The following is a 26,970-nucleotide window of genomic DNA, read 5'->3' on the forward strand; positions in this document are numbered from 1 at the left end:
GTGCAGGACCTTGAAATGCACCGTGTAGAACGAAAGACCATCGTACGTATCATAAGTTTACCAGTCTCACAAATCGTCGTCATAAATACACATTCCTTAACCGTGTATTAATAGGACCTTTGAGCTCAACGGTAATTAATTAGTAGTGGAAATAATTTCTGGTAGCATCACAGAAATGTAGCAGTGACAATAATACTGTATGCTGTAATCGCACTGGGCAATTAGTGATACAAAAAACCTGTTTTATCCTGTGAATAAAAGTATATGTTTTTGTCAATGTACCATAATAACAGAAGCGAAACGCAATATTGTGTCAGGACAATTCACTATTTATGCACAATAAACACAATAAACAAAGGAGCATAGCGCGACAATTTCTGTTCAGCGCCAGACTTGCTTGTAACCTATATCACTAATTATGTTATGAAAATGACGTATTAACTACTAAAAAACACTGACCTTCGTGTAAATGCTTGGAGCAGACTAACCTGTGAGCTGGAGTGTTCTGGGACGTTATATTTGATCTTTGAATGGCTGCAATCCAGGCCATCCGTCGCGTCTTTGTTACTTCGGAAACATGGCTGAACAATTTCTCTTCAGCGACGTAATCCGATAACAACCGATCTCTTTACCCGTCGGCTTCCCGTGGCTGTCATGCGACCGGCTATTGTAGTTAATAATACAACAGCTTCTTGACATTTTTGTGTTTCTTTTTATCGCTGTGTGACTGATTTCCATTGAAAGCCTGCGTGCGCTAGTACCGCTTGCCACGAGTTCCCAGAATCCTTTGCGGTTCTACCCGTGAATGACGTCACATTTTCAATCTCTATATAATATGCATGTTAAATTTTATATTTGGGGTAAAATATCAAGTCTTTTCAAGTAAACCGGTTCAAGTCCAATTCAAGTCCCAAGTCATTGGTGTAAAAGTCCAAGTCAAGTCACAAGTCTTAGAACATTTTTTCAAGTCAAGTCTAAAGTCATAAAATTAATGACTCGAGTCTGACTCGAGTCCAAGTCATGTGACTCGAGTCCACACCTCTGCTGATTATTATATGGCTCTTTCCTGCTCTCTCGGAGCACTCCAAGAGCTTTACACATCATGTGTTTTTCACCCATTCATACAAGCACTTTTTTCTGTGCTGAAGTGCTTTCTATCTAACATCCGCACACACTGAGCAACTTGGTGTTAGTATCGTTCCCAAGGATATTTGGCATGAAGACCTGAGCAGCCAGTGAATGAAACACCACCCTTCCCTAAAGTCGATCATCTGTGCTACCGCGTGAGCTACATCCACCCTAAAGTGAGAGACATGCCATTCTAAAACCACAGGGCTTAATGTGGTGTTGGCCCAGCATTTACGTTGTACGTTCAAGATGGCGCCGAGTATGGCAGCCTCGTCGCGAGCTCCCCCAAGCAACGGCTTTCTTCTGTGTTTAATTTTACTTTTCCTTTATTTTTTCACGAGCAGCACTTGTCTCCTTGTGTACGACCGACAAACCTTACTGGACATAAAAGACGGTCTTCTTATAACTTTCCGGAGTTCAAGTTTTGCAACACGGACCCTCCGTTTGCAGACCCCCCATTCATCTCACCTGAGACGCCTTTGTTCTCTGGCCCTGGAGGCCGCAAACGCCGACGCAGAGGGAGAAGATCTGGCGTTCTGGTTCGACTGAGACGGCGCACTTACAGACCACCGTTACCCAGCTGGTGTGATTATGCGAACGTGCACCCGGTCAAATCCTTCTGCTCACTGGACCTGGAGTACCTGATGATTAAGTGCCGGCCATTCTGGCTACCGAGGGAATTTACAGCAGTGATTATTACGGCTGTTTACATTCCCCCACAAGCCGACACTGACCGTGCACTCAGGGAACTGTACAGCGCGATCAGCAGAGAGGAAACCGCACACCCAGAGGCAGCGTTTATCACAGCCGGAGACTTTAATAAGGGAAACCTGAAGAACGTCTCACCCAAACTCCACCAACACATCCATTTTAACACTCGTGGAGATCGGCTACTCGACCACTGTTACACCTCTTTCCGGGATGCGTACAAAGCCCTCCCCCGCGCCCCATTCGGCCAATCAGATCACTGCTCCATCCTGCTCCTGCCCGCCTACAGGCAGAAGCTGAAACAGGAAGCTCCAACCCGGAGGGCGTGCACTGTTGGACGGACCAATCGGAGTCTGCGCTGCGGGACTGTTTTGATCACGCGGACTGGGAAATGTTTCACGTGGCCGCCAGAGACATTGATGAATACACAGACTCAGTCTGTGGATTTATCAGGAAATGCGTGGAAGATGTCGTCCCATCCAGAACAGTCAAATCCTTCCCAAATCAAAAACCCTGGATTAACGGGGATGTTCGCGCGGCACTGGCGGCACGGAACACCGCCTTTGCCTCCGCGAACACATCGGACTACAAACACGCACATTACCAACTCCGGAAGACGATCAAAGCAGCCAAACGTGAGTACAGGGACAGGGTGGAGCAACAGTTTGACAACCCTCGGAGTATGTGGCAGGGACTAAACACGATCACAGACTTTAGAGGGAAAATCCAAATCCAAATCCTCCACCATCTCCTCATTGAACGACTGGCGACCTGTAGCCCTGACCCCCATCGTAAGCAAATGCTTCGAGAAGCTGGTCAGGGACTTCATCTGCTCTGCACTACCCGACTCACTGGACCCTCTACAGTTTGCATACCGCCACAACAGGTCCACTGATGATGCCATAGCCCTGACACTACACACTGCCCTGTCACACCTGGAGAAGAGAGACACGTATGTGAGGATGCTGTTTGTAGATTACAGCTCAGCATTCAATACCATCGTTCCCTCGAAGCTGGACAGGAAACTGCAGGATCTAGGACTGAGCAGCTCCCTCTGCAGCTGGATCCTGTCTGACAGACGCCAGGTGGTCAGACTGGGCAGCATCACCTCATCCCCCATCACACTGAACACTGGTGCTCCACAGGGGTGTGTACTGAGCCCTCTCCTGTACTCACTCTACACCTACGACTGCACAGCCACTAACAGCTCCAACATCATTGTGAAGTTTGCGGACGACACTACAGTGGTGGGTCTTATCACCAACGGTGATGAGACGGCTTACAGGGAGGAGGTCAGCGCCCTGACCCACTGGTGTCAAGACAACCATCTCACCCTCAAAGTCGCAAAGACAAAGGAGTTGATAGTGGACTTCCGGAGGTGCAGAAAAGTACACACCCCCATCACCATCAACGGCGCTGCTGTGGAGAGAGTGAGCAGCTTCCGGTTCCTTGGAGTACATCTGGCTGAGGATCTTACGTGGTCAGTACACACAAACAAAACAGTGAAGAAGGCGCAGCAGCGCCTCTTCTTTCTCAGGAGACTGAAAAGATTCGGCATGAGCCCCCGCATCCTCAGGACCTTCTATCACTGTGCCATTGAGAGCATCCTCACTGGATGCATCACCACCTGGTATGGCAACAGCACCGCCTACAACTGCAAAGCTCTCCAGCGAGTAGTGCGGTGCTCTGATTGGATAATTGGAGGTGAGCTTCCCTCCCTCCAAGACATCTACAGGAAGCGCTGCCTGAGGAAAGCGGGGAAGATCATCAAGGACTCCAGTCACCCCAGCCATAAACTGTTCAGACTGCTTCCATCAGGAAGGAGGTTCTGCAGCATCCGGTCCCGTACCAGCAGACTGAGAGACAGCTTTTTCCACCAGGCCATCAGACTGCTGAACACGTCATAGACACCTCCGCTTCACTACTGGAACTTCAACATTATGCACTCCACACTGTATATAAATGCCACTTGTTCTGCACATATTCAACTCTGTATATTTTATATATTTTATTATTATTATTATTATTATTATTATTATTATTTTTTTACTATTTAATTTGTAAAAATGTGTATACACACACACAGACACACACACACACACACACGTAGGAAAATATTTAGTATACACATCCAGAAATGCATACACTATTATATATTGTACATATATTTATTAGTTTCAGGTTGGCCATTCTTGTATTTTGCTCGTTTGTGTTGTTGTGTTTGCACATCTCTGTTGCTTGTGGGGCTCGCACACAAGAATTTCACTCGCATGTGCTGTGCCAGTGTGCCTGCACATGTGATGTGACAATAAAAGTGATTTGATTTGATTTGATTTGATTTGATTTACAGCTGTAACAGCTTCAGCTCTTCTGGGAAGGCTTTCCAGAAGAAATGTGTTTGTGTGAATTTTCTGGAACATTCTTCCAGAAGCACATTTCACTCTTAGTCCACAGGGGTTAATAGGATGTTGCTCAACCTTTCCAGCTACAATAGCTTCAACTCTTGTAAGAAAGCTTTCCACAGGGTTTAGGAGTGTTGAGGGTTACAGTTGCTAACAGACTCAATAAACTAATCCACAGGGCCAGTAATGTTGTGAGCATGGAGCTGGACTCCTTTAAGGCGGTGTTGGAGAGGCGGATGTTGTCCAGGTGCTGGAGAGTGCCTCGCACCTACTCCATGATGTTTTTTCATTAGGTTTTACACTTTATAGTAAAATATGAATCATACAGGGGGGTCTGCTAGGGGGCGCGTTATGGAGTAGACGCGCAAACCACGAGGTCCCATTTATCTGTTAAATTACTTTATGGTTCACCTATTGTGGCCCAATTCAGAGATTTCTTAAGCTCTATTAAGAAAGTCAGCATTGTTTTAGCTGTTGTTCTTTCCGTCTTTTTGCCTTATCTCGAAGTGAAATGCCTCCTAAGCAGTCTGCTAAAGGAGTGCAGGCTAGCTGCTCAGGGACCGCTAGCAAAACTACCGTTGACCCAGCGACACTGCTAGCATTGTCAAAGAAGTGATTCAAGAGGAAAATGACAACCTACGGGACGAAATTAAACGAGCCATTTCGCCCATCCAAACCACTCTTGACGAATGTACTGAGAAGTTGGGCGAACACGAAGAAGGCTTGAATAATCTGGACAAGCGGCTAGAAGTTATGGAGACATGTTTCGCAGATCTGAGTAACCAATACAAGAAGTTGCTGCTGAAAACTGACGACTTGGAGAATCGGGGAAGACGATGCAACTTGCGTATATTAGGAGTGCTGGAGGGAGCCGAACAAGGGAATCCCACTAAATTTGTTGCTGATCTGTTGCACATTGTACTGGGTGGTCCCGGCGGTTTGGAGCAGGCTCCGATCCTGGACAGAGCTCACCGGGCGGCGGTTGCGCTGCCCACGGAGGGAGGGCGACCGCGGCCGTTCATTGTTCGCATTCATTACTACCAGGAAAAGGAGCGGATACAGCGCTTAGCCAGACAGAAAGGCCGGCTGGAGTTTCAAGGGAAGCAGATCTTCATCTTTCCTGACTACAGCGCCGACCTGGCCAGACGCCGGGCTGCTTTCAGCGAGGTGAAGGGACTACTACGGAAAAAAGACGGAGTTCGCTACGGTCTTCTTTATCCTGCCCGGCTTCGGATCTCGTTTAATGGAGAAACACAGGTATTCGACTCTCCTAAAGCAGTGAAAGATTTCATTGACTCCAAGTTTGAGTCATCTCCCGAATGACATTTCATAAGAACCACCGGGACTTTCATACCATCGTGACTATATTTTTGTCAATCAATAAACGGACGATCTTTGGTTTAGCTTAGTTTCATGTTCAATGTTCATTTAGAAATCTCAGATGTTGGTGAGTTTGCCCTTGTTTCCTGGGAGGTTAACTATATTCCAGTACTTGTCACTTAAAAGGGACTCCGGGGTCAGCTTTGATGAGAAGTGAAACAGGTCCGTTTTTCGGTTACGGGTAAATGCGACGTGGGAGTTTTTCTCTTTCCTTCTCTTAATTATTTTACTCTATTGTGTTGGACTTTGTGACTTTCTAATTTGAATATGTTTTGGACTACATGTGTGATTCATAGTTCAGATGCTTCTGCTCATGTGGGGCTGTGGTTATGAATAAGGTGATTGGGACTCTTAATAGAAGCAGGGGAGCTTTGGGAAATTGGTGTGTGTCGTTTGGGGACAACACTGAACACGGGGTGGTGGGTGGGAGGGACTTATCTACTTTTTCTTTTCCTTTTTTTTTTTTTTTTTTTTTTGTTGTATATTATTTGCTCAGATTATCGTTAACAACAACATTTCAGTGTACACCCATGATAGGATTGGTACTTGCGTTTGGAACCGCCTTTTTCATCATGTACTTATATGGTGATAACTTCTGTTGATGACACTTCAACTGCTGTGAGTAATGGCTGCCATGTTAACTTTATTAGTTGGAATGTGAAGGGATTGAACCACCCAGTGAAACGAAATAAGGTACTCTCTCATCTTCTTTATCTTAAAGTACATGTAGCGTTTCTTCAAGAAACACACCTTAAGCATACAGATCATGCCAGATTAAGACGAAATTGGGTTGGACAAATTTTTCATTCCAAATTCAATGGTAAAGCCAAAGGTGCAGCAATTTTGATTAATAAGAATACTCCGTTTATAGTCTCTCACACAATAGCTGACCCAAATGCTCGCTATGTAGTTGTGACAGGGTCCCTGTTTAATACTTCACTTATTTTAGCAAACGTCTATGCTCCGAATTGGAATGACTCAACTTTTTTCAATGACTTTCTTAATTCCCTTCCACAGATCAATACACACCAATTGATCCTTGGAGGTGACATGAATACTGTTATGGATCCAGTACTAGATCGCTCCTCAGATAAAAGACTTCCACTCCCTAAATCCTCATTAGTGTTACAGTCTTATTTACAAACCTATGGGGCTGTTGATGCGTGGCGATTTCTCTACCCCTCCACTAAACAATATTCCTTTTTTTCTGCAGTGCATCAAACGTATTCTCGTATAGACTACTTTTTTGTTGACAAAAAATTGCTTCCCAATATCAAGACTTGTAAATACAATAGCATAGTAATATCTGATCACAGTCCACTTGTTTTGGAACTCGGCTTCCCGGATGAACCCTTTGTGTACTCCTGGAGACTCAATCCTCTTTCTTTGTCGGATAAGGAGTTTGTGGAATATCTTTCCAAACAAATTGATATCTTTATAAGAACAAACATTACGCCTGGCATGGCCTATAGTACGGTTTGGGAAAGCTTAAAAGCATTCTTACGGGGCCATATTATATCATACTGTTCATATACTAGAAAACAGAAACAGAAACGTCTTTCTGAATTGATACACCTTATTTCGCAATTGGATGAGCAACACTCTACAACCCCCTCTCCAGTTTTGTATAAACAAAGACTAACGTTACAGACTGAATTTAATTTAATCTCAACCCAGCAGTCAGAGTCTATGATTCTTAAATCTAGAGGAAGATGGTATGAGCACGGAGAAAAAGCATCTAAAATTTTAGCACATCAGCTTCGTAAATCAGAAGCAACTCGTATAATCCCTGAAATTAGGACTGAATCTGGACATGTCACCACTACACCACAAAAAATAAATGAGAGTTTCAAAGTATTCTATTCCAGTCTCTATGATTCTGAATCTTTAAACACGCCTGGACTGTTTGAGGCTTTTTTTGATGGAATGACAGTTCCGACTTTAACCTCGGCATTCAGAGACCAATTGGAGGAGCAAATTACAGTGGAAGAAATTAAATTGGCGATTAGCTCAATGCAGAATGGCAAATCCCCGGGTCCGGATGGGTATCCGGTTGAATTTTACAAGACCTTTAAAGACAGTTTATCACCTTTATTACGAGACATGTTCATTGAGTCATTGGTTTCAAAATGTCTTCCCCTAACGCTTGGACAAGCGACCATCTCACTCCTATTGAAGCCAAATAAGGATCCATTAGAGTGTTCATCATATCTTCCTTTATCACTCTTAAATGTAGATTTAAAAATACTGTGAAAAACACTTGCTCTCAGGCTAGAGCAACATCTTTGTTAATTTCTCCTTCCGAAGGTAAAGGGAGGCATCTCACTCGCAGTTAAACTATTACACAAAGTCAACTACAACCTGAAATTGATCTAAAAGGGTGGAGTAACTACTGTTTAAGATAAAGATGGGGCCCTAAATGGATTCAGTTACCTCCTCCGCTTTCAGGCTTCGTTTTCTCTCTATTTCCACTTCTCCGTGGTAGACAATATATCATACCACTTGTTAAACTGCGATCAGTTGAAGGGCATCTTCAGAGGTGACCAGGAGCACAAAATATCCTTATATGCTGACGACCTCCTGCTGTATATGTCAGAGCCTTTATGCTCTCTTCCCCGTGCTCTTGCCATTTTTGAATGTTTTGGTAATATTTCAGGTTACAAGTTGAATCTGCATAAAAGTGAACTTCTCTGTGTCAACTCTATAGCCAGAAAGATTTCATTTTCAGGTTTTCAATTTAACGTTAACTACCTGAGGAAACTTCTTTGGATAAAATTATTAATATAAACGTTCATAAGAGAGGGGCGATTAAAGAAATCTATGCTATACTATTAGATCTTCAATCTCCTTCTCTCTTCATCCTTAAAGCACAGTGGGAGAAAGACCTTGGGATGACTATAACAGATGAGCTCTGGCAATCTTTTCTCCAGAGGGTACACTCTTCTTCGATATGTGCCAGGCATGGGCTCCTTCAATTTAAGGTCCTACACCGATTACATATCTCCAAGGAAAAGTTAGCCAAGTTCTATCCAGGAGCTGACCCTCTGTGTAACAGATGTAAAGCAGAAACAGGTTCGCTCCTTCATACCTTTTGGACATGCCCCAATCTTCATATCTATTGGGTGTCTATATTTAACACTGTGTCAGAGATGTATAACGTTAAATATGATCCTTCTGCTCTAACGGCTATCTTTGGGGTGATACCTCAAGACATCACTTTGCCAAAATGCTATTCGAATTCTATTGCCTTTGCTTCACTTATCGCAAGGCGCCTTATACTTTTAAGATGGAAGCAGGAAGCTCCTCCCACACATGAACAGTGGCTTGCGGAGCTCATGAGGTTTTTACATTTAGAAAAGATGAGATATACACTGGCAGGTTCAACCACCAAATTTCTTAGGGCATGGCAGCCATTCTTGATGTATATGGAAACATTTAAAATGACCACCTTATCATGACCAGATACCATATCTCTATATCGCTATCATAGCTAACTGTACGCTGAATGTCCCTTATACATTTTATTTTTCTATTTGTTTGTTGTTGTTTGTTTGTTTTTTGTTGTTTTGTAGGGGTTTCTTTGGTTTGTTTGTTTGTTTGTTTTTTCCTTCTCTATTTCTGTTATCTTTTGGGGTATTGTAAATACTGAACAGCAAACTACTGTATGTTCAATGTTTTGTTGTTAACATGCTGCTGTGACTGAAAATAAAATTTATAAAAAAAAAATATGAATCATACATATTTAATCTCTGTAATATTCTGGATATTTATAATTGAGCTACTTGTATATATTAGAGCTATTTCTTATATTTTATAATGTTGTAATACTTCAATTCAATTCAATTCAATTTTATTTATATAGCGCCAAATCACAACATAAGTCGCCTCAAGGCGCTTCATAGATACAGAGAAAAACCCAACAATCATATGACCCCTTATGCGCAAGCACTTTGGCAACAGTGGGAAGGAAAAACTCCCTTTTAACAGGAAGAAACCTCCGGCAGAACCAGGCTCAGTGAGGGGCGGGGCCATCTGCTGCGACCGGTTGGGGTGAAAGAAGGAAGACGGGATAAAAGACATGCTGTGGAAGAGAGACAGAGATTAATAACAGATATGATTCAATGCAGAGAGGTCTGTTAATACATAGTGAGTGAGAAAGGTGACTGGAAAGGAAAAACTCAATGCATCATGGGAATCCCCGGCAGCCTACACCTATTGCAGCATAACTAAGGGAGGATTCAGGGTCACCTGGTCCAGCCCTAACTATATGCTTTAGCAAAAAGGAAAGTTTGAAGCCTAATCTTAAAAGTAGAGATAGTGTCTGTCTGGGATCGAAATGGAACGAGGCGCAACCTCTCACAACGAACGTAATATGGTCAACACCTTGGAGACGCTTGCAGCTGCTGTGAAGGCTCAAAACAACACCATTGAGCGTATGAGGGGAAACATCAGAGAAAGGCCTGCTCAAAATGAGACCCTTGAGCGACAGTTGGAAAACATCGCGGAACGGATCACTGCAGTTGTGAGGTCTCAGAATCAAAAGAACGATAACACCATGGAACAGAAGTTTGATACCATCATGGGGAGGCTCGCGACTCTCCAACGGGAGATCGAGAGGCCAGTGTCGGAGTGTTAAAGAGCAGCCTGAAAAATTCTCCTGGGCTGCTCGCATGAAATTAACAAAACCAACATAAACATTGCGGATCCCCATCACGGCGCCAGCTGCAGGCCCAAGGCTGGAGCCGAACAATCACTCCCTGATAATGACTGTGTTACGGCTATTCTTCCCATCCCATGCAAGGACACCTGGATTGGCTGGAGGACTGTTTACTTAGCCTGATAGGCCAAAGGACACTGTCTCAGCTAAACTATGGACACGCACACACACACACTTACACTGATAAGCACTCACTCATCCCCCCTCCCTTTCCAAACGCCTTCGATGCTTGTGCCCTACCGGGGAAGATAGCAGTCAACTGGACCAGCACAGATGCTGCAGGACCGGATGCGCTGTCTACACCGGCTCTCTCTTACCCTTTACCCGCCCCTGTTGCTTGTCTTGTGTTTCTATGGTGTATTGATAGTCATGTGCTTTGTGCTGAGGTGTTTTTTCAGTTATCAAACTGTTCTCCCACTAGGAGCTCAGTCTGAGTGGAGTTTTTTTTCTCCTCCTCTTACCTCATGTAGTGTATTTTCGTTGTTTTTTCCTAGATTTTTTCCATGAATAAAGTATTCTGATTCTGTCTCCTGAATCCAAACTGGAAGCTGGTTCCACAGAAGAGGGGCCTGAAAACTGAAGGCTCTGCCTCCCATTCTACTTTTAAATACTCTAGGAACAACAAGTAGGCCTGCAGAGCGAGAGCGAAGTGCTCTAATAGGGTGATATGGTACTACAAGGTCATTAAGATAAGATGGGGCCTGATTTGTCATGGTCCCTGTGCCTGCCGAGCCGGCCTCACAAGGCTACACTTGTGTTTTTGCTTTTTCTCTCTCTCCCCTACCTCTCTGCCTGGGCGGAGCTCACAGCTGGCTCCCACCCTTGGCTCACACAGCTGTTGGCGATCGGCTGATTACCGATCTACTATTTGAGGCTGGGTCACAGATCCTCTCATCGCTGGATGATTGAGCTACTGACGTTAGTCTTTCTTTTGGTCTTATACCTTTACGCCCTACCTTCGTGATTTGTGAGTGATTTCTCCCTTCCCTATTCCAGTTTATCTTCCCGGACCTGTGACCTCCCCGCGGTACGGACGTGTGTGAGTCGGATGTGAGGACGTGAGCGAGCGTGAGAGAGAGAGCCTTCCCCTAATCCCCTGGAACCCTGGACTTTCCCCGTCACTGTATATAGTATTGCACTGGTGTGTAAATAAATCGTGTTCTGATACGTCAACCTGCTCTGCGCTTGAGTCCCTGCTTTCAGTTTGTGACAGAATCATCCAGCCAGGAAATGGACTCAGCAGACTCGGCGGCCTCCACTCCCACTCTCGCCACCCTGGCAGCTATGCTGGAGCGACACGAGCAGATGTTTGTTCATCTCCGTGGCGAGATCGCTGCTCTCACTCAGGCTGTGGCCCAACGAACACCCCTGCCGGCAACTCCACCTGCCGTCGCTCCTCTCCAGGAAGCCTCGGCCTCCGCAGTAAGTGCCACACCTCCTGCTTCTTCACTTATCCAATCTAACAGATTTCTACCCACACTGAAAGCTTTCTCCGGAGAAATTGATAAGTGTGCTGGCTTCCTCACTCAATGTGCCCTTCAGTTTCGTCAGCAACCGCAAGCTTTCGCTAATGATGGTGATAAGATTGCATATATATTTCAGCTACTCCAGGATCGGGCTCTGATTTGGGCTCAAGCTGTGCTTCACGCCAACCCTGAAATAACGTATTCTGACTTTCTGGATAAGTTCAAAGGCGTCTTCGACAGAAAATCCACCACGCTCACAGCCGGCCAGCGCCTGCTCGCGCTCAAACAAGGCAAGCGGAGTGTGGCCGATTTCTCTATTGACTTCCTCACCTTGGCTGAACAGACAATGTGGGGGGAGGAGGCTCCTAAGAGCACTTTGCTTTCTAATGTTAACGAAGAAATAAAGAAAGAACTGATGCTTCGTGAACTGCCTTCTTCCCTAGACGCGCTTCTGACTCTGTGCGTCCGGTTGGATGACCGCGTGCGCGCACACCGGAGCGCACACACACGGACGGGACAGGAATCACTGGAGTATCACGGGGCCTCTCCTGCCGGCCGCGGGCCGCGCGACTCCGACACCTGTGATGAGGAGGAGCCCATGCAGCTTGGACGCTCGCGGCTGACGCCTGCAGAGCGCCAGCGCCGTCTGGCCGCCGGTGAGTGCGTCTATTGCAGCTGTAAGGGTCACTCTGTCTCCTTGTGCCCGACGCTGGCAAAAGGGCGCGCTCACCAGTGATTGAGAGGGTGCTGGTGGGCGATCTGTCTAGTAAAAACCCTCTCCCCAGACTTCTCTTACCAGCCAAACTTCGAGTACAATCTGTTTTTCACTCGCTTTCAGTACTCATTGACTCTGGGGCTGAGCAGAACTTTATTGACACCTCGCTCGCTGCCAAACTGAACATCGCCTTGGAGCCCTTGTCGTGCCCTCTCCGCGTGCACGCGCTCTCTGGTCACCGCCTGCCCGATATCACTCATGTCTCGGAATTCCTTTCGCTGTCTCTCTCGGACAATCACATGGAGAGGATTTGTTTCTTTGCATTCACGGCTCCGCTCACCCCGCTGGTTCTCGGTTACCCCTGGCTGGTGCTCCATAACCCGCACATTGACTGGGAGAAAGGTGACATCCTAGGTTGGAGTGTGAATTGTCACATGTCTTGCCTTCGGGCGGCCACGTCACCCGTTCCGCTTCTGCCCTCTGGTTCGCCGTCCGACCCCCCGGATCTTTCGGCGGTCCCGCGGGTCTATCATGACTTGCGAGGCGTGTTCTGCAAGGATCGGGCGCGGTCCCTTCCCCCCCACCGCCCGTATGACTGCGCTATCGATCTCCTTCCGGGGGCTCCGTTGCCGTCTAGCCGCCTGTACAGCCTCTCCCAGCCGGAGCGGGTCGCTATGGAACGTTACATCTCTGAGTCGCTTGCTGCGGGCTTGATCCGTCCCTCCTCCTCCCCGGTTGCGGCTGGGTTCTTCTTCGTGGACAAGAAGGATGGTTCGTTGCGCCCGTGTATCGATTATCGGGGCCTTAATCTGATCACTGTCAGGAACAGGTATCCTTTGCCGCTGCTTTCCTCTGCTTTTGAGCTGCTCCAGGGCATGACTGTTTTTACTAAGCTGGACCTGCGCAACGCCTACCACCTGGTTCGCATCAGGGAGGGGGATGAGTGGAAGACGGCCTTCAATACTCACCAGGGGCACTTTAAGTACCTTGTTATGCCCTTCGGCCTCACCAACGCTCCCGCGGTTTTTCAAACCATGGTGAACGAGGTGCTTCGTGACTTTGTTAATCGCTGTGTCTTTGTGTACTTGGATGATATTCTCATCTTTTCTAAGACGCTCGCGGAACATCAGGTGCATGTGAGACAGGTCCTGCAACGCCTCTTGGAGAACCGGCTGTTTGTGAAGGGGGAGAAGTGTGAGTTCCACGTGCCTGCAGTAGCTTTCCTGGGCTATATAGTTGCGAGGGGAAATCTACGGACTGACCCTGGAAAGGTGCGTGTGGTGGTTGAATGGCCTGTTCCTCCTGATCGCCGCCAACTGCAACGTTTTCTGGGATTCGCTAATTTCTACAGGAGATTCATTCGCGATTTTAGTAGGATCTCCCTCCCTCTCACTAAACTCACCTCTCCGAAGGTTCCTTTTCAGCGGGATCCTGCCACTCAGCGAGCCTTCGCCCAGCTCAAGGAGAGGTTTTCCTCGGCACCCATCCTCCGGCAACCGGACCTCACACGGCAGTTCGTGGTGGAAGTCGACGCTTCTGACTCCGGGGTGGGGGCGGTTCTCTCGCCGTCTCTCGCCCGCAGAAAGCAATTACAACGTCCGGGATCGGGAACTCTTGGCCATAAAACTCGCCCTGGAGGAATGGAGACATTGGCTGGAGGGAGCTGCTCACCCGTTCATTGTTTGGACGGATCACAAGAACCTGGAGTACATCCGTTCGGCCAGACGTCTCAGTTCTCGGCAAGCCAGGTGGGCATTGTTCTTTGCTCGCTTTGATTTCACCACCACCTACAGGCCAGGATCTCGCAACGTGAAGCCAGACGCCCTGTCCCGGCAGTTTTCCACCACGGAGGAGGAGTCGGACCCCGAACCCATTCTGCCGGCGGCCTGGGTGGTTGGAGCCGTTTCCTGGGAGATTGAATCCCTCATTCAGGAGGCACAAGAGACTGAACCGGATCCTGGTACTGGCCCGACTGGCCGCCTCTTCGTCCCCTCGGCGGTCCGCTCCCAGGTACTCCAGTGGGCTCACACTGCTCGTTTCTCATGTCACCCCGGGGTCCTCCGCACCCTGTCCTTCCTTCGACGCTACTTCTGGTGGCCCACCATGGCGAGGGACGTCAGGGAGTTTGTGTCCGCCTGTCCGACCTGCGCCCAGAACAAGCGGTCAAACCAACCGCCGTCGGGCCGTCTTCTGCCTCTCCCTACGCCGGCCCGACCATGGTCACACATCGCTCTAGACTTCATCACTGGACTGCCTCCCTCTGCAGGTTACACCGCTATACTAACTATCATCGACCGTTTCTCTAAGGCCGCACACTTTGTCGCCCTTCCTAAACTCCCTACTGCTCTGGAGACGGCTCGGCTCCTCACCTCACATGTGTTCAGGCTCCACGGGATCCCTGAGGACATCGTCTCGGACAGAGGACCACAATTCACTTCCCGAGTATGGAAGGAATTTTGCACCGCGCTGGGAGCCAAGGTCAGCCTCTCTTCCGGTTTCCACCCGCAGAGCAACGGACAGTCCGAACGGGCTAACCAGGAGTTGGAAGCTGCCCTCCGGTGTGTTGCCTCCCACAATCAATCAACCTGGAGTGAACAGCTGCCATGGATTGAATACGCCCACAACAGCCACACCTCCGCCGCCACGGGCAGGTCACCCTTTGAGGCATCCCTGGGCTACCAACCACCCCTGCTCCCAGCTGTCGAAGGTGAGCACTCTGTCCCCTCTGTTCAGGCTCACCTCCGCAGGTGTCGCCGGGCCTGGCGTGCTACTCGGGCCGCTCTACTCCGCACTAAGGAGCGCAACAAAGCCCTCGCTGACCGCCACCGGACACCGGCCCCTGAATACTCCGTCGGTCAACAGGTATGGCTGTCTACCCGTTTTGTGCCGTTACGGACAGAGTCTAGGAAGCTGTCACCTCAGTTCATTGGCCCCTTTCCCGTAGACTCCATTGTCAACCCTGTGTCCGTTCGCCTCAAGCTGCCACGTACCATGCGGATACTGTTGACCATAATATCCTATTAGAGCGTTAGAACATGCTGTAGGTATTACAGGTACTGCACTGCAGTGGTTTGTATCATATCTATCTAATAGACTCCAGTTTGTGCATGTAAATGGAGAGTCCTCTTCACACACTGAGGTTAATTATGGAGTTCCACAGGGTTCAGTGCTAGGACCAATTCTGTTTACATTATACATGCTTCCCTTAGGCAGCATCATTAGAAGACATAGCATACATTTACACTGCTATGCAGATGACACCCAGCTCTATCTGTCCATGAATGAGTTAAACTGCAGGAATGTCTTAAAGACATAAAGACCTGGATGGCCGCTAACTTTCTGCTTCTTAATTCAGATAAAACTGAGGTTATTGTACTCGGCCCTGAAAATCTTAGAAATATGGTATCTAACCAGATTCTTACTCTGGATGGCATTACCTTGGCCTCCAGTAACGCTGTGAGGAACCTTGGAGTCATTTTTGACCAGGACATGTCCTTCAATGCACATATTAAACAAATATGTAAGACTGCTTTCTTCCATTTGTGCAACATCTCTAATGTTAAAAATATCCTGTCTCAGAGTGACGCTGAAAAACTAGTTCATGCATTTATTACTTCCAGGCTGGGCGACTGTAATTCATTATTATCAGGAAGTCCTAAAAACTCCCTGAAAAGCCTTCAGCTAATCCAAAATGCTGCAGCAAGAGTCCTGACAGGGACTAGAAAGAGAGAGCAGATTTCTCCTGTTTTGGCTTCCCTTCATTGGCTTCCTGTTAAATCCAGAATTCAAAATCCTGCTCCTCACATACAAGGTCTTAAATAATCAGGCCCCATCTTATCTTAATGACCTTGTAGTACCATATCACCCTATTAGAGCACTTCGCTCTCGCTCTGCAGGCCTACTTGTTGTTCCTAGAGTATTTAAAAGTAGAATGGGAGGCAGAGCCTTCAGTTTTCAGGCCCCTCTTCTGTGGAACCAGCTTCCAGTTTGGATTCGGGAGACAGACACTATCTCTACTTTCAAGATTAGGCTTAAAACTTTCCTTTTTGCTAAAGCATATAGTTAGGGCAGGACCAGGTGACCCTGAATCCTCCCTTAGTTATGCTGCAATAGGCGTAGGCTGCCGGGGATTCCCATGATGCATTGAGTTTTTCCTTTCCAGTCACCTTTCTCACTCACTATGTGTTAACAGACCTCTCTGCACCGAATCATACTTGTTATTAATCTCTGTCTCTCTTCCACAGCATGTCTTTATCCTGTCTTCCTTCTCTCACCCCAACCAATCACAGCAGATGGCCCCGCCCCTCCCCGAGCCTGGTTCTGCTGGAGGTTTCTGATTGTTGGGTTTTTCTCTGTATCTATGAAGCGCCTTGAGGCGACTTTTGTTGTGATTTGGCGCTATATAAATAAAATTGAATTGAAGTTAATTGTGGAATATTTAGTAGTGAGGAAATTTCATGACTGGACTTGTAGCACAGGTAGCATCCTATCACCTGACCTCACAAGGGACTATACTGATGCAAATTAGCTTTAGCTAACTTTGGTAAAATGCACTGAACAGCAACATTTGTGTTAATATTGTACATTAATACTTTCTTAAATAACATTAATTAAGTAATATTGATAATCACATCTCACACTGGAATTTACTGAGAACGGGTTGTTCTAAGTTGTTTTCTAATGTTTGTAGTCTCCATGCTGATAACTGAATTCCGTTATTTGGACTGGTGTGTATGATACGTTTGGCAACATATTGCATATTAAAAATTTAGGATACCTGGCTGTTTGTAGACTGTCCACACATCTAACTTAAAGGATCCGACAGAGAAACTCCTCAGCATTTTAGAGTGTAAAACCTGGAGAGAGAATGAAGGCAGAATTAAAATTACTTAAAAGCTAAACTGTGGATTTTTGAACCAATCGTTTAGGGATGCCAGAAACGTTTCGCTGCAGTCTTTACCCACCGTCAGCTTGATCACTTTGTCGAAGAAGACATCTTTGAGGGCAAAAAAGTCAAACACGAAATACTGATGGAAAGAAATGACAGGACAGGGTGACAGATTGTGTTAATGCACAGTAAACTATTGTACTGATGCACAGCTGGTTCAAATGGGTTCTTTTTGTTTATTTTTATTTTTTACCTCATTGTAAAAAGGAGCATTGGTTCCTTCCTTGACTGATGTCTGTTTCTTCTCATCACCAATCTCTATCACTATGCTTGGGTCAATGTTTTCCCCCACAAGCTGTCTGGCCTCTGTGATATTAATGGCAATCTATGAGCCAGATAAACAATAGCATGTGTTATTAGAGCATGTGTTCCCATCAGGGTTAAGACAATTGTCCAGTTTACATACAACTGAAAATATGAAATACCAGCACTCACATTTCTCAGTACATTAAAAGAAACACATCTAGTAGACTACCAGCGAATTGTGGATGCGATTACCTGGAAGCTCTGGGGTTTCGCTTCACTGTCCTGAATGCGAGTATTCAGTTTGGACCTATGGAAAGAGAGTCAGAGACAAATGAGGTTATTGCTAGTAGAGAAACACAGTTCAGGTGTATTTAGGCACACGGTTACTTCTCTAGTTGGCTATTGTTTCTACAATTAAATATTACAGTGAAGGAAATAATTATTTGATCACCTGCTGAATTTTTAAGTTGGCTTACTTCCAAAAACTTAAAAATTTTCAATTTTTATAGTATTTTCATTTTGATGGAGAAGGACATCAACCAAAACTCCAAAAAAATAAATGTAAAGTAAGACTATAATTAGCTAAGAGCACGGTGGCACAGTGGTTAGCACTGTTGCCGCACAGCAAGAAGGTCCTGAGTTCAATTCCACCATCAGGCTGGGGTCTTTCTGTGAGGAGTTTGCATGTTCTCCCCGTGTTTGCGTGGGTTCTCTCCGGGTACTCCGGCTTCCTCCCACTGTCCAAAGATATGCACTTAGTGGGGATAGGTTAATTGGTTAATCCAAATTGCCCATAGGTGTGAATGTGCGAGTGAATGTGAGTGCGAATGGTTGTCTGTCACTGTGTGTTAGCCCTGCGACAGACTGGCGACCTGTCCAGGGTGTACCCCGCCTCTCGCCCTATGACAGCTGGGATAGGCTCCAGCGCCCCCCGCGACCCTGAAAAGGATAAGCGGACGCGAATGGATGGATGGATGGACCTGAGTCCAGCGATGGGTTTTTAGGTAATGGTTTAACTACCGCCAGCTTGAAAGCCCGTGGTACGTAGCTGATAGCATAGACAGGCTGATCATATTTAAGATTAACTGTTGGTAGGACGTCTTTGATCAATCTTGAAATGGAGGCTAAAAGACTCCAGTGTTATCCTCTGTGCTGTTGCAAGCTGGGCAGCACATTGAGGGTCACTAAGATACTCAAAAAAACGGATCCTTAAGGACAGTAACCCTTTGGAGTGTGGAGCTGGACTCTCCAACAGCGGTGCTAGAGAGGGCAATGTTGTCCAGTCCAGCAGCTTTCAAGACGTCTACAGGAGAGAGTATCTGTAGAGCGAGGAGTCGGCTAAAACCCCTCCTGAGATGGATGCAAACCTGGTGACCAACTACAAGAAACACTGTACCGCTGTGCATACCAACAATTTATAACTTTTATGTTATACAATGAAACTACCATAAAATTAGAGACTGTTCGTTTCTTTCTCAGAGAGCTAACTTATCAATTCACTGGGAGAGGAAAGGATTATTTCCCCCATTGTCGGGTTCATAACATCTTCTTTTATTGACCCAGTTCCAACCCCAAAATGTTGTTACCACCAGTCACCACTGACGCATAATATTTTCCTAGAAGTGTTACCATGGAAACACCTGTGTAGACAGAGATAATCTGATTGGTACTGTAAGCATAAAAACTCGTACCTGTTAGTGTTCGGGATTGTTCTGGTTCTTGCTGCAGATTGTTTTGGTTTATCGTCAGTGTTTTCTCCCTCCAGTAGGAGAGAAGCTTCAGGAGCGGCCTCCACCTCACTGTCTATAAGCATAAACAAACAATTTCAGGATTCTTTCCTGACTGAAAAGATCTTAAAGGCCAGTCAGTAGTGATAGTTTGGTGGAATTGTGTGTACATGAAAAATGCGCAACCATGCGCATATACTGTTTTTGCATGAGTGCCCCCATCCCCTTTCCTTTGTCTCTGGCCACATGTCTTTATTAGTTTATTGTAATGCTTTAATTTGATTCAGTTCTGCTGCCTATTATTCAATTAATTTAGTCTTTTTCAAAAATAACCCTAAAGCTCCTCTTGGTATTTTCAACTCCTTCTTATTTTTGTAATTCATTTGTGGATCTTAAACGTCTCAGGTTTTCAAGTTTTGCATCTGTTCAAAATGTAAGTGAAAAAATTAAAATGGGTTTATTCTTCTTGAAAGTAACGTTGTGCTAATCTGTTTATTTACATGGTGTAAACGTCTGATGTGAGCATTGTTTCCAAAAGTTAAAGTAACACTCACTTAAATTTAAGTCCAGACGTTATCACATAGAGCAACATACACATTACAGTAACTAAATGTGTAACCCTGCTGAAGAAGCTGACGACTCAGAGCAACAAGGAGCGAGATCCAGCTATCGTGAAAGGCATGTAACTGAAAAGGGCAAAGAAATGAAGGAATATGAGGCAAAGAAAAATGACATGTCATTGTGCAAATTTTTAATTAATTTTAAAATAATTTAAATTTTGAACTCAATCTATCACTTTTGGATTAGCTCAGTACCACGATTCATTAGATAATTTAGATTTTCCTAAAGGTGAAGTGAGTATATTTCTTTTCTATTCTTTTTAATGCTGGATCAAGAAGGCAGCCATCACCCATTTTTAACGCACGCAAGATGACAGGAAAGATACGCACATAAAAGTCACAGTAGTACAAGAATTTCCAAGTAGAAGAGAGTAAACATCAGACAGTGGTTATTGTAGTGCTACCATACACATCAGTCACTGTAATGTTGGCTTGTGTATGTGTCTTATTTATAGCTGAGATATATACTGTGAAGAGCAGATGATAATGAAATCCTCCTCAAACCACTTGTAACACACAGTTAATTCTGAAACTGAAACATGAATGTGACAACTACTTTTTAAAAAGGAATTTAGGAGAAAAAAACCTCATAATTAACTCATTCACTGCCAGCCATTGGCAGTGAATGAGTTAAACCCATTGACTCATTCACTGCAATTGACGTCTATAGACGTCAATTGCAGTGAATGAGTTAAAAACCATAACACTAGATTTGTTATAGTAATTCAACTCCCTACTTACTGAGTTTAAAGCTGCCTGTCATGGTACTGAAATAGACAAGAAACATGTTTTGAGATGGATTTTATTTGATTGTTAATTTGAAACCTAAACGGAGTTTGTGCATCTGTTTTATTTATAAAAGACCAAAAGCTGCTGCACACGTTTTTAATTATTGAGCTCTGTCTCTCTGCGTGTGAGTGTGTTTACAATGTGATGTTCAGATGTGTGTTAATCAAACAGTTTATAAAAAATATCAGCAGGTTATGGCCTTGAATGGAATATGTGTAAAGGTCTGTTTTTCGTTTATTGATATAAGCCTGTACAGCTACAGCTAGTGTCCAGTAGAGGGCTCTGTCGCTTAGTTAGTGGCAAGCTGCACTTCAAGCTCAGACCGCATTTTGTGGTGCACATGTGCCGGTAGGCAGCTCTCAATGAAGCGCGAAGCAGCGTGATACCGAACTCTCGCGACATTAACACATTGCAGCCCTTGGAACTAAAAGATGTATTTTGTATTTCTGTTTAGTTTTCACGGTGTATTGGCACACCTCAGCACTGTTAGATTCTGAATGAATCTTGAAGTGGAACTATTCCTTGGTCTGGGGGACTGCTACAGTGAAAACTCAGTCGCTGAGTGAAGGCTAGTTGCTAACCCCATGCCAGATGAGTGCAGCCTGTCGAGCAGGGTCCGTGTGTCAGCTGTGAGAGACTTTTACACCAGTCAAGATCATCATTCGTTGCCTTCCTCTACTTTGAACTCTGATGGTCACCTTACAAAGGTGCAGGTATTACACCCATTAAGGACTTTGCTGATAACAAAGTTACAAAGTTAAAATGTCTGCACACTAATTCAGAGTTACTTTCCTTAAATATTTTTGTGGTGTACAGCCTTAAAGTCTGTGAAGACTCATCCAGGTCATCGTAGTCAAAGGAGCTTGCAAAGAAAAGCGTCTGGACTTCTTTAAGTTGCTTGAAGACGTTTCACCTCTCATCCAAGAAGCTTCTTCAGTTCTAAGGTCAAATGGTGGAGAGTCCCAGATATAAACCTAGTGGGAGTTTCCCCCCACAGAGGGACAAAAGGACCCCTGATGATCCTCTAATCGCCTGAGCCAAGGTGTGAAACTGGGCGTGGGTCCCAATCAGCCAGAGTTTCGGGTGAGTTCATTGTGAAACCTGGCCCCACCTTATCATGCGAATTCCTGAGGTCAGATGGCCCAGGATGTGAGTGGGCGTTAAGGCGTCTGGGGAGGGATCTCAAAGCTGGATTATAGATGGCAGACAGTTGGTGTCATAAGCCCCGCCCTCTGTTCAAAGATGGTCGCCCACAGTGGACATAGATGCTTCTTTCACTCCTCTTTCAAACCCTCTGTCCTCTCTGTCCAAAATGTGAACATTGGCATCCTCGAAGAGTGACCTTTATCCTTAAGATGCAGATGGACTGCTGAGTCTTGTCCTGTGGAGGTGGCTCTTCTGTGTTGTGCCATGTGCTTGTGAAGTGGCTGTTTGGTCTCTCCAATGTAGAGGTCTGGGCATTCCTCGCTGCACTGTACAGCAAACACCACATTGTTAAGTCTGTGTTTTGGTGTTTTGTCTTTGGTGAACCAGTATTTGTCTGAGCGTGTTGCTGGGATGTCGTTCACATTTTTGGAGGTGAAACGTCTTCAAGCAACTCAAAGAAGTCCAGACGCTTTTCTTTCCAAGCTCCTCAGACTACGATGACCTGGATGACTGAGAACCTTCACAGTTCTCTTGATGTTATATACGTTGTTCTAGCTTTTAATTTCAGTCACTGTCTTTCCTGTGTTCCGTGTTTCGTATCCAGGCAGTCGCGTCTCTGTGTATACGTCATGTTTTAACATGTTCTATGTAAGTGTGTTCAGTTCAAGGTTCAAGGTTCAAGGTTCAAGGTTCTTTATTTGTCACATGCATAGTTATACAAGTATAACACACAGTGAAATGTAGCCTGACACGCTCCTCGACATGTGCAAAAAAATTGGGGGGGGGGGGGGGGGGTGTAGAGGAAAAACATTATATATATATATATATATGTAGTATATACATTGGGTGAATGTAAGTTTTGCTTCTCCTTTGTCCTGTTATGTCCAATTAGTCCCAGCGGTGTTTCTATCTGTTCCCTATCGTCTGGTTATCCGGTGTATTTAAGTCCTCAGTCTTCCCCCGTTTCTTGTCACATCCTCATTAGCTGTGTGTTCCTCGCTCATCATGTTTTATCATGTCATGTCATATCCTCACTTTTTAGGTCATTTTTCCTAGTTTGAGTTTTTGTTTTATTTCTACTGCTCGTGTGCTTTGTTTCTCAGTTTGCTTTTGCCAGTGAATAAAATCTATTTGGGGTCCAACCTCTGCCTGCCACACAGCAAACCTTGATAAATAGAATTGTGCTAAAGGTTGCTTTATAACATTCAGGATGTGTATCGTGTTTTTAAAAAGTAACTATTTAATAATATAACTAATTAATTTTGAAAACAAGTAGTCAGTAAAGTAGCAGGATTACTTCCTTTGAGAAATAATAAGTAATTAGTAACTAATTACTATATAAGTAACTTGAGTGAGGGAGCCCATTAGGACCAAACTGGCTCTGGATTCATGATTTCAAGTAAAAAGTATAATGAGCATGAAAAGTTCTTCATTCAACAGTTTTTAAGTATTTATTAGTTTTATGAAACTTTGCATTAATATCACTAAGATGTTTATATGCTTTATATATGTTAATGTAAGGTCATCTACAGCACGACATCATATTTTTAAGGATGTTGTGTGTTTGAGGCAGTGTGTGTGTGTGTGTGTGTGTGTGTGTGTGTGTGTGTGCGTGTGCGTGCGTGCGTGCGTGCGTGTGTGTGTGTGTGTGTGTGTGTGTGTGTGTGTGTGTGTGTGTGTGTGTGTGTGTGTGTGTGTGTGTTGCAGGCCTTACCTGTGGCTCCCCTGTTTGCCAGAACCAGATCTTCATTGTCTTTCTTCTTCTTCTTCTTCACTTTCAGGCCAAACATTTTTTTGGGCTTTCTGCTCACAGGAGAGTAGACCTTTCATGTAGTCAGGACTTATTTTTACCCTTATCAGCTTTATCTTTATGTTGAAATGCAGGTCAGCTAATAAACATGAGAGCACAGACAAAGGAAAAGCCAGATACATCTTTGTGTCTGATCCCTTTTTTTAACCTTTTAACATCCAACAGGTCACTGGCAACATATAATTGTATGTTATTGTTAATTTATTGAGTAAAATAACTCAGTTTTAAGATCTGTTTTTAGCCACTGATGAGCATAGGCTTGATGTCTTTCCTGCAGCATGAGAAGCTGAAATATGTAAACTATCATTCATTTCTATTAAACTGCTCTTTGATGTGTTTGCTTAATGTGGCTTCACTGAAAAAAAAAGTCATTTAAACTCAAACTTTCAAGGCAAAAATCGTTGCCTGTTTAACTCCTTTGCATATAGTAAATATATAATCATAGAAACAGAGGTTTAACCATAGACCTAGTCCAAAACTAGAATGTGAGCTTTAGCTCTCACGCCCATCTACTATGGATCAGGAGAGACATCCTCTCCATTTTTAAGAATAAGCTTCATAATTTCAAATAAGACAAATAAGCTAAACATCGCAGCAGTGAGAAGTTTCCTACCTTTGTTTGGGATCCAGTGTTAGTCACAAGACCACACTCTTCACTTTTGTCAGTTGGACACGCAAGACTGCATGTTATATGCTTTCGGTGACTCAGAGTCAGAGCTGTTGAAGCAACGCATTGAATAGCAGCCCGATTATGTGATTGGTGGTTGAAATGTTTGTTCAAAAAGTTCTGTTGTAAAACTGAGGGAGCATGTGGTTCATGCACGCACCAACCCTTCATACAGGCCACCAAGGAAAACAGGATAATTATCCTGTTTTCCTTGGTGGCCTGTATGAAAGTTTAGAAGCATCCTCCTACCAATTTCTTTGGTCTAATATTTGTGTTTTTACATTAAATAGTAATGCTAGCAGATGTACCTCGTACATCGTGCTACAAGTACCTGAAGCTGTAGCAAAACTAATGCTAGTTTACTGCTAGTAAAGGTGCAGTAGTAGTATTATTGACAGCAGTGCTAATATTTGTTTTTTCTATTTATCTGTCATTGGATGTCAAATAATCTAATCTGCTGGTCACCTGAAAATAAGTTACTGTCTCTAATTTGAGGCTAATAAATTCATACATAAGCAAAGCTGTTTATCTAGCACTGTATGTGTGTGCTTATCCTGAACCTTGTAATCATGTGACCAGGATGTATGATATTTGGAGAGTTAACAAACCCACCCATGGTAAACAGAGGAACTCACACCCTGTCAGTGCAATCATCCAGATGATGACAGATGCTCATGTCATGTTTTTACATATCAGCTGGAGCATTTCGGACTAAGCTAAATGCTAATTGAGCACATTTTATTTACATTTTGCATGTGTGCGTTTATATTGGATGCCAAAGAAATCCTTGTAGTTGTTATGTATGTTCTACACTGTGGCCTTTTATTAAATAGAACATCAGATTTTAGGGAAACAAATGTCTGCTCATTTTAATATGATCTGTGCTTATATGTGAAAAATTTTACCCATTTAAATACACTAAATAAAAGTATGTTTTTCTATTATTACATATAGTTAGAAAATTTCCCATTATCATTATTTTACCCATTTCATTTAAACTTATTTTGATCTACTGTAATGCATCCTATGCATTACCACAAATATCTCAAAAAGTATAATATAATTACATAAGAATAAAATTAAAAAGCCTTAACACTATGGGACATAGCTAACTTGAGTATTATGTGACATATTTATATTAACAGGGACATATTAAAAATTAATTAAAAATGAAAATTCAAGATGAAGTGTTGTCTTGATGCATGCTCAATCATCCAGGAAAAGAAATCCCAAAATTTGATTCTGTTCCTCTGGACGTGGCGTTTTCACTCTTCTTCCGTCTCAGCTGACTGCAGGTTTCTAACCTTAGAAACAGTGCATTTGCATAATGACTGAAACCAGCACCACTGACAGAACAAGTGAGGTCAGTTTCTCATGAAGATGATGTCAGGGTCCTGGGTCTTAGCGACCCAGGAGCTCTGAGCAGCTATGGACTTATGTTATATTAGGCAAGGCAAGGAAAGGCAAATTTATTTGTATAGCACAATTCAACAACAAGGTGATTCAAAGTGCTTTACAGAGACATTAGAAACAAAAACAAATAAAAAGCATGATTTAAAATTGATTAAAACAAGCAAACAAACAAACTAACTAAACACACACATTTCACACCTGTTCGCGCGATCTGAACCCTTATCGTAAGGGGAGCTACCAGTCCTTCTGTGGACGAGCTACTTTCTATTTTAAATTCCCTGAATTTAAAATACTCTCTAGACCCAGTCTAGACCCAGTCTAGACAATACATATTATATGTATTGTATATGTATGTTTGGTGTTGCTGCCACTGTGTGTGTGTGTGTGTGTGTGTGTGTGTGTGTGTGTGTGTGTGTGTGTGTGTGTGTGTGTGTGTGTGTGTACGGATGCTGGTGTTTCTGCAAACACCGATTTGCGGGCGCCTTCAGGCCTGGTGGGTGTGGCCCTGTTGGCGGACTGGCCACACCCGAAGCCATACACCTGCCGCTGATCAGGGCTCGTCGGGAGAGCTACTTAGGAGAGTCTTGGAGCTCCCACCGACGCGGGATCATTGCGTGAGACTCCACGTTAGTCACCCAGTTTAGGTTTAGTCGTTTAGTGCATGCCTGCTATTGTTACGTGTCCTGACAGCTGCCGCTATTGTTTCCCGCAGGAGGAGCGTGGGAGGCCCGAAGGGCAGCGAGCACCGGGAGTGCAGACACGGAGCAGAGAGCACAAGGAGGACACGACACGGGAGTCTTGGGAAACACGGGGATTTATTGTTGTTTTGCACCATACACTGTAAATAAACGCACTGTTCGCACACAGAGCACCGTGCCTGGGTCCTCCTTCCCTACACCCCCACGGTCTGCCTGCCAGACCGTGACACATGAAGTATTAGCAAAAACATTTATTAAGCTTAGTAAATCTGCTCAGCCAACAGATGTACTAATTTTTAATTTTTTCTTTTCTTTTTGCCTGTCCTGTTCAGCTACCCAAAGATGAATAAAGTACTTCTTACCATTAATGCGACCTCTGGCGCTGCATGG

At 44.6% G+C, this 26,970-nt stretch overlaps 1 protein-coding gene across 2 annotated transcripts in view; it reads right to left on the reverse strand.

The window, feature by feature from the left end:
- Nucleotides 1-23,817, reverse strand: part of fer1l6 (fer-1 like family member 6) — a 68,613-nt gene extending 44,796 nt beyond the window's left edge. For both annotated transcript variants that reach the window (XM_026144799.1, XM_026144800.1), the window contains exons 1-6: nt 23,707-23,817; nt 19,402-19,513; nt 17,963-18,017; nt 17,658-17,789; nt 17,481-17,543; nt 17,294-17,372 (exon numbers count right to left, since the gene is read on the reverse strand). In XM_026144799.1, coding sequence (XP_026000584.1) covers nt 17,294-17,372; nt 17,481-17,543; nt 17,658-17,789; nt 17,963-18,017; nt 19,402-19,513; nt 23,707-23,782 — 517 coding nt within the window. In that variant the 5' untranslated portion in view covers nt 23,783-23,817. The remainder of the gene's footprint in view (nt 1-17,293; nt 17,373-17,480; nt 17,544-17,657; nt 17,790-17,962; nt 18,018-19,401; nt 19,514-23,706) is intronic.
- Between the last annotated feature and the right edge of the window lie 3,153 nt (nt 23,818-26,970).

This window comes from Astatotilapia calliptera, chromosome 16 (assembly GCF_900246225.1).
Source record: "Astatotilapia calliptera chromosome 16, fAstCal1.2, whole genome shotgun sequence".
In the NCBI taxonomy this organism is placed as follows: Eukaryota; Metazoa; Chordata; class Actinopteri; order Cichliformes; family Cichlidae; genus Astatotilapia; species Astatotilapia calliptera.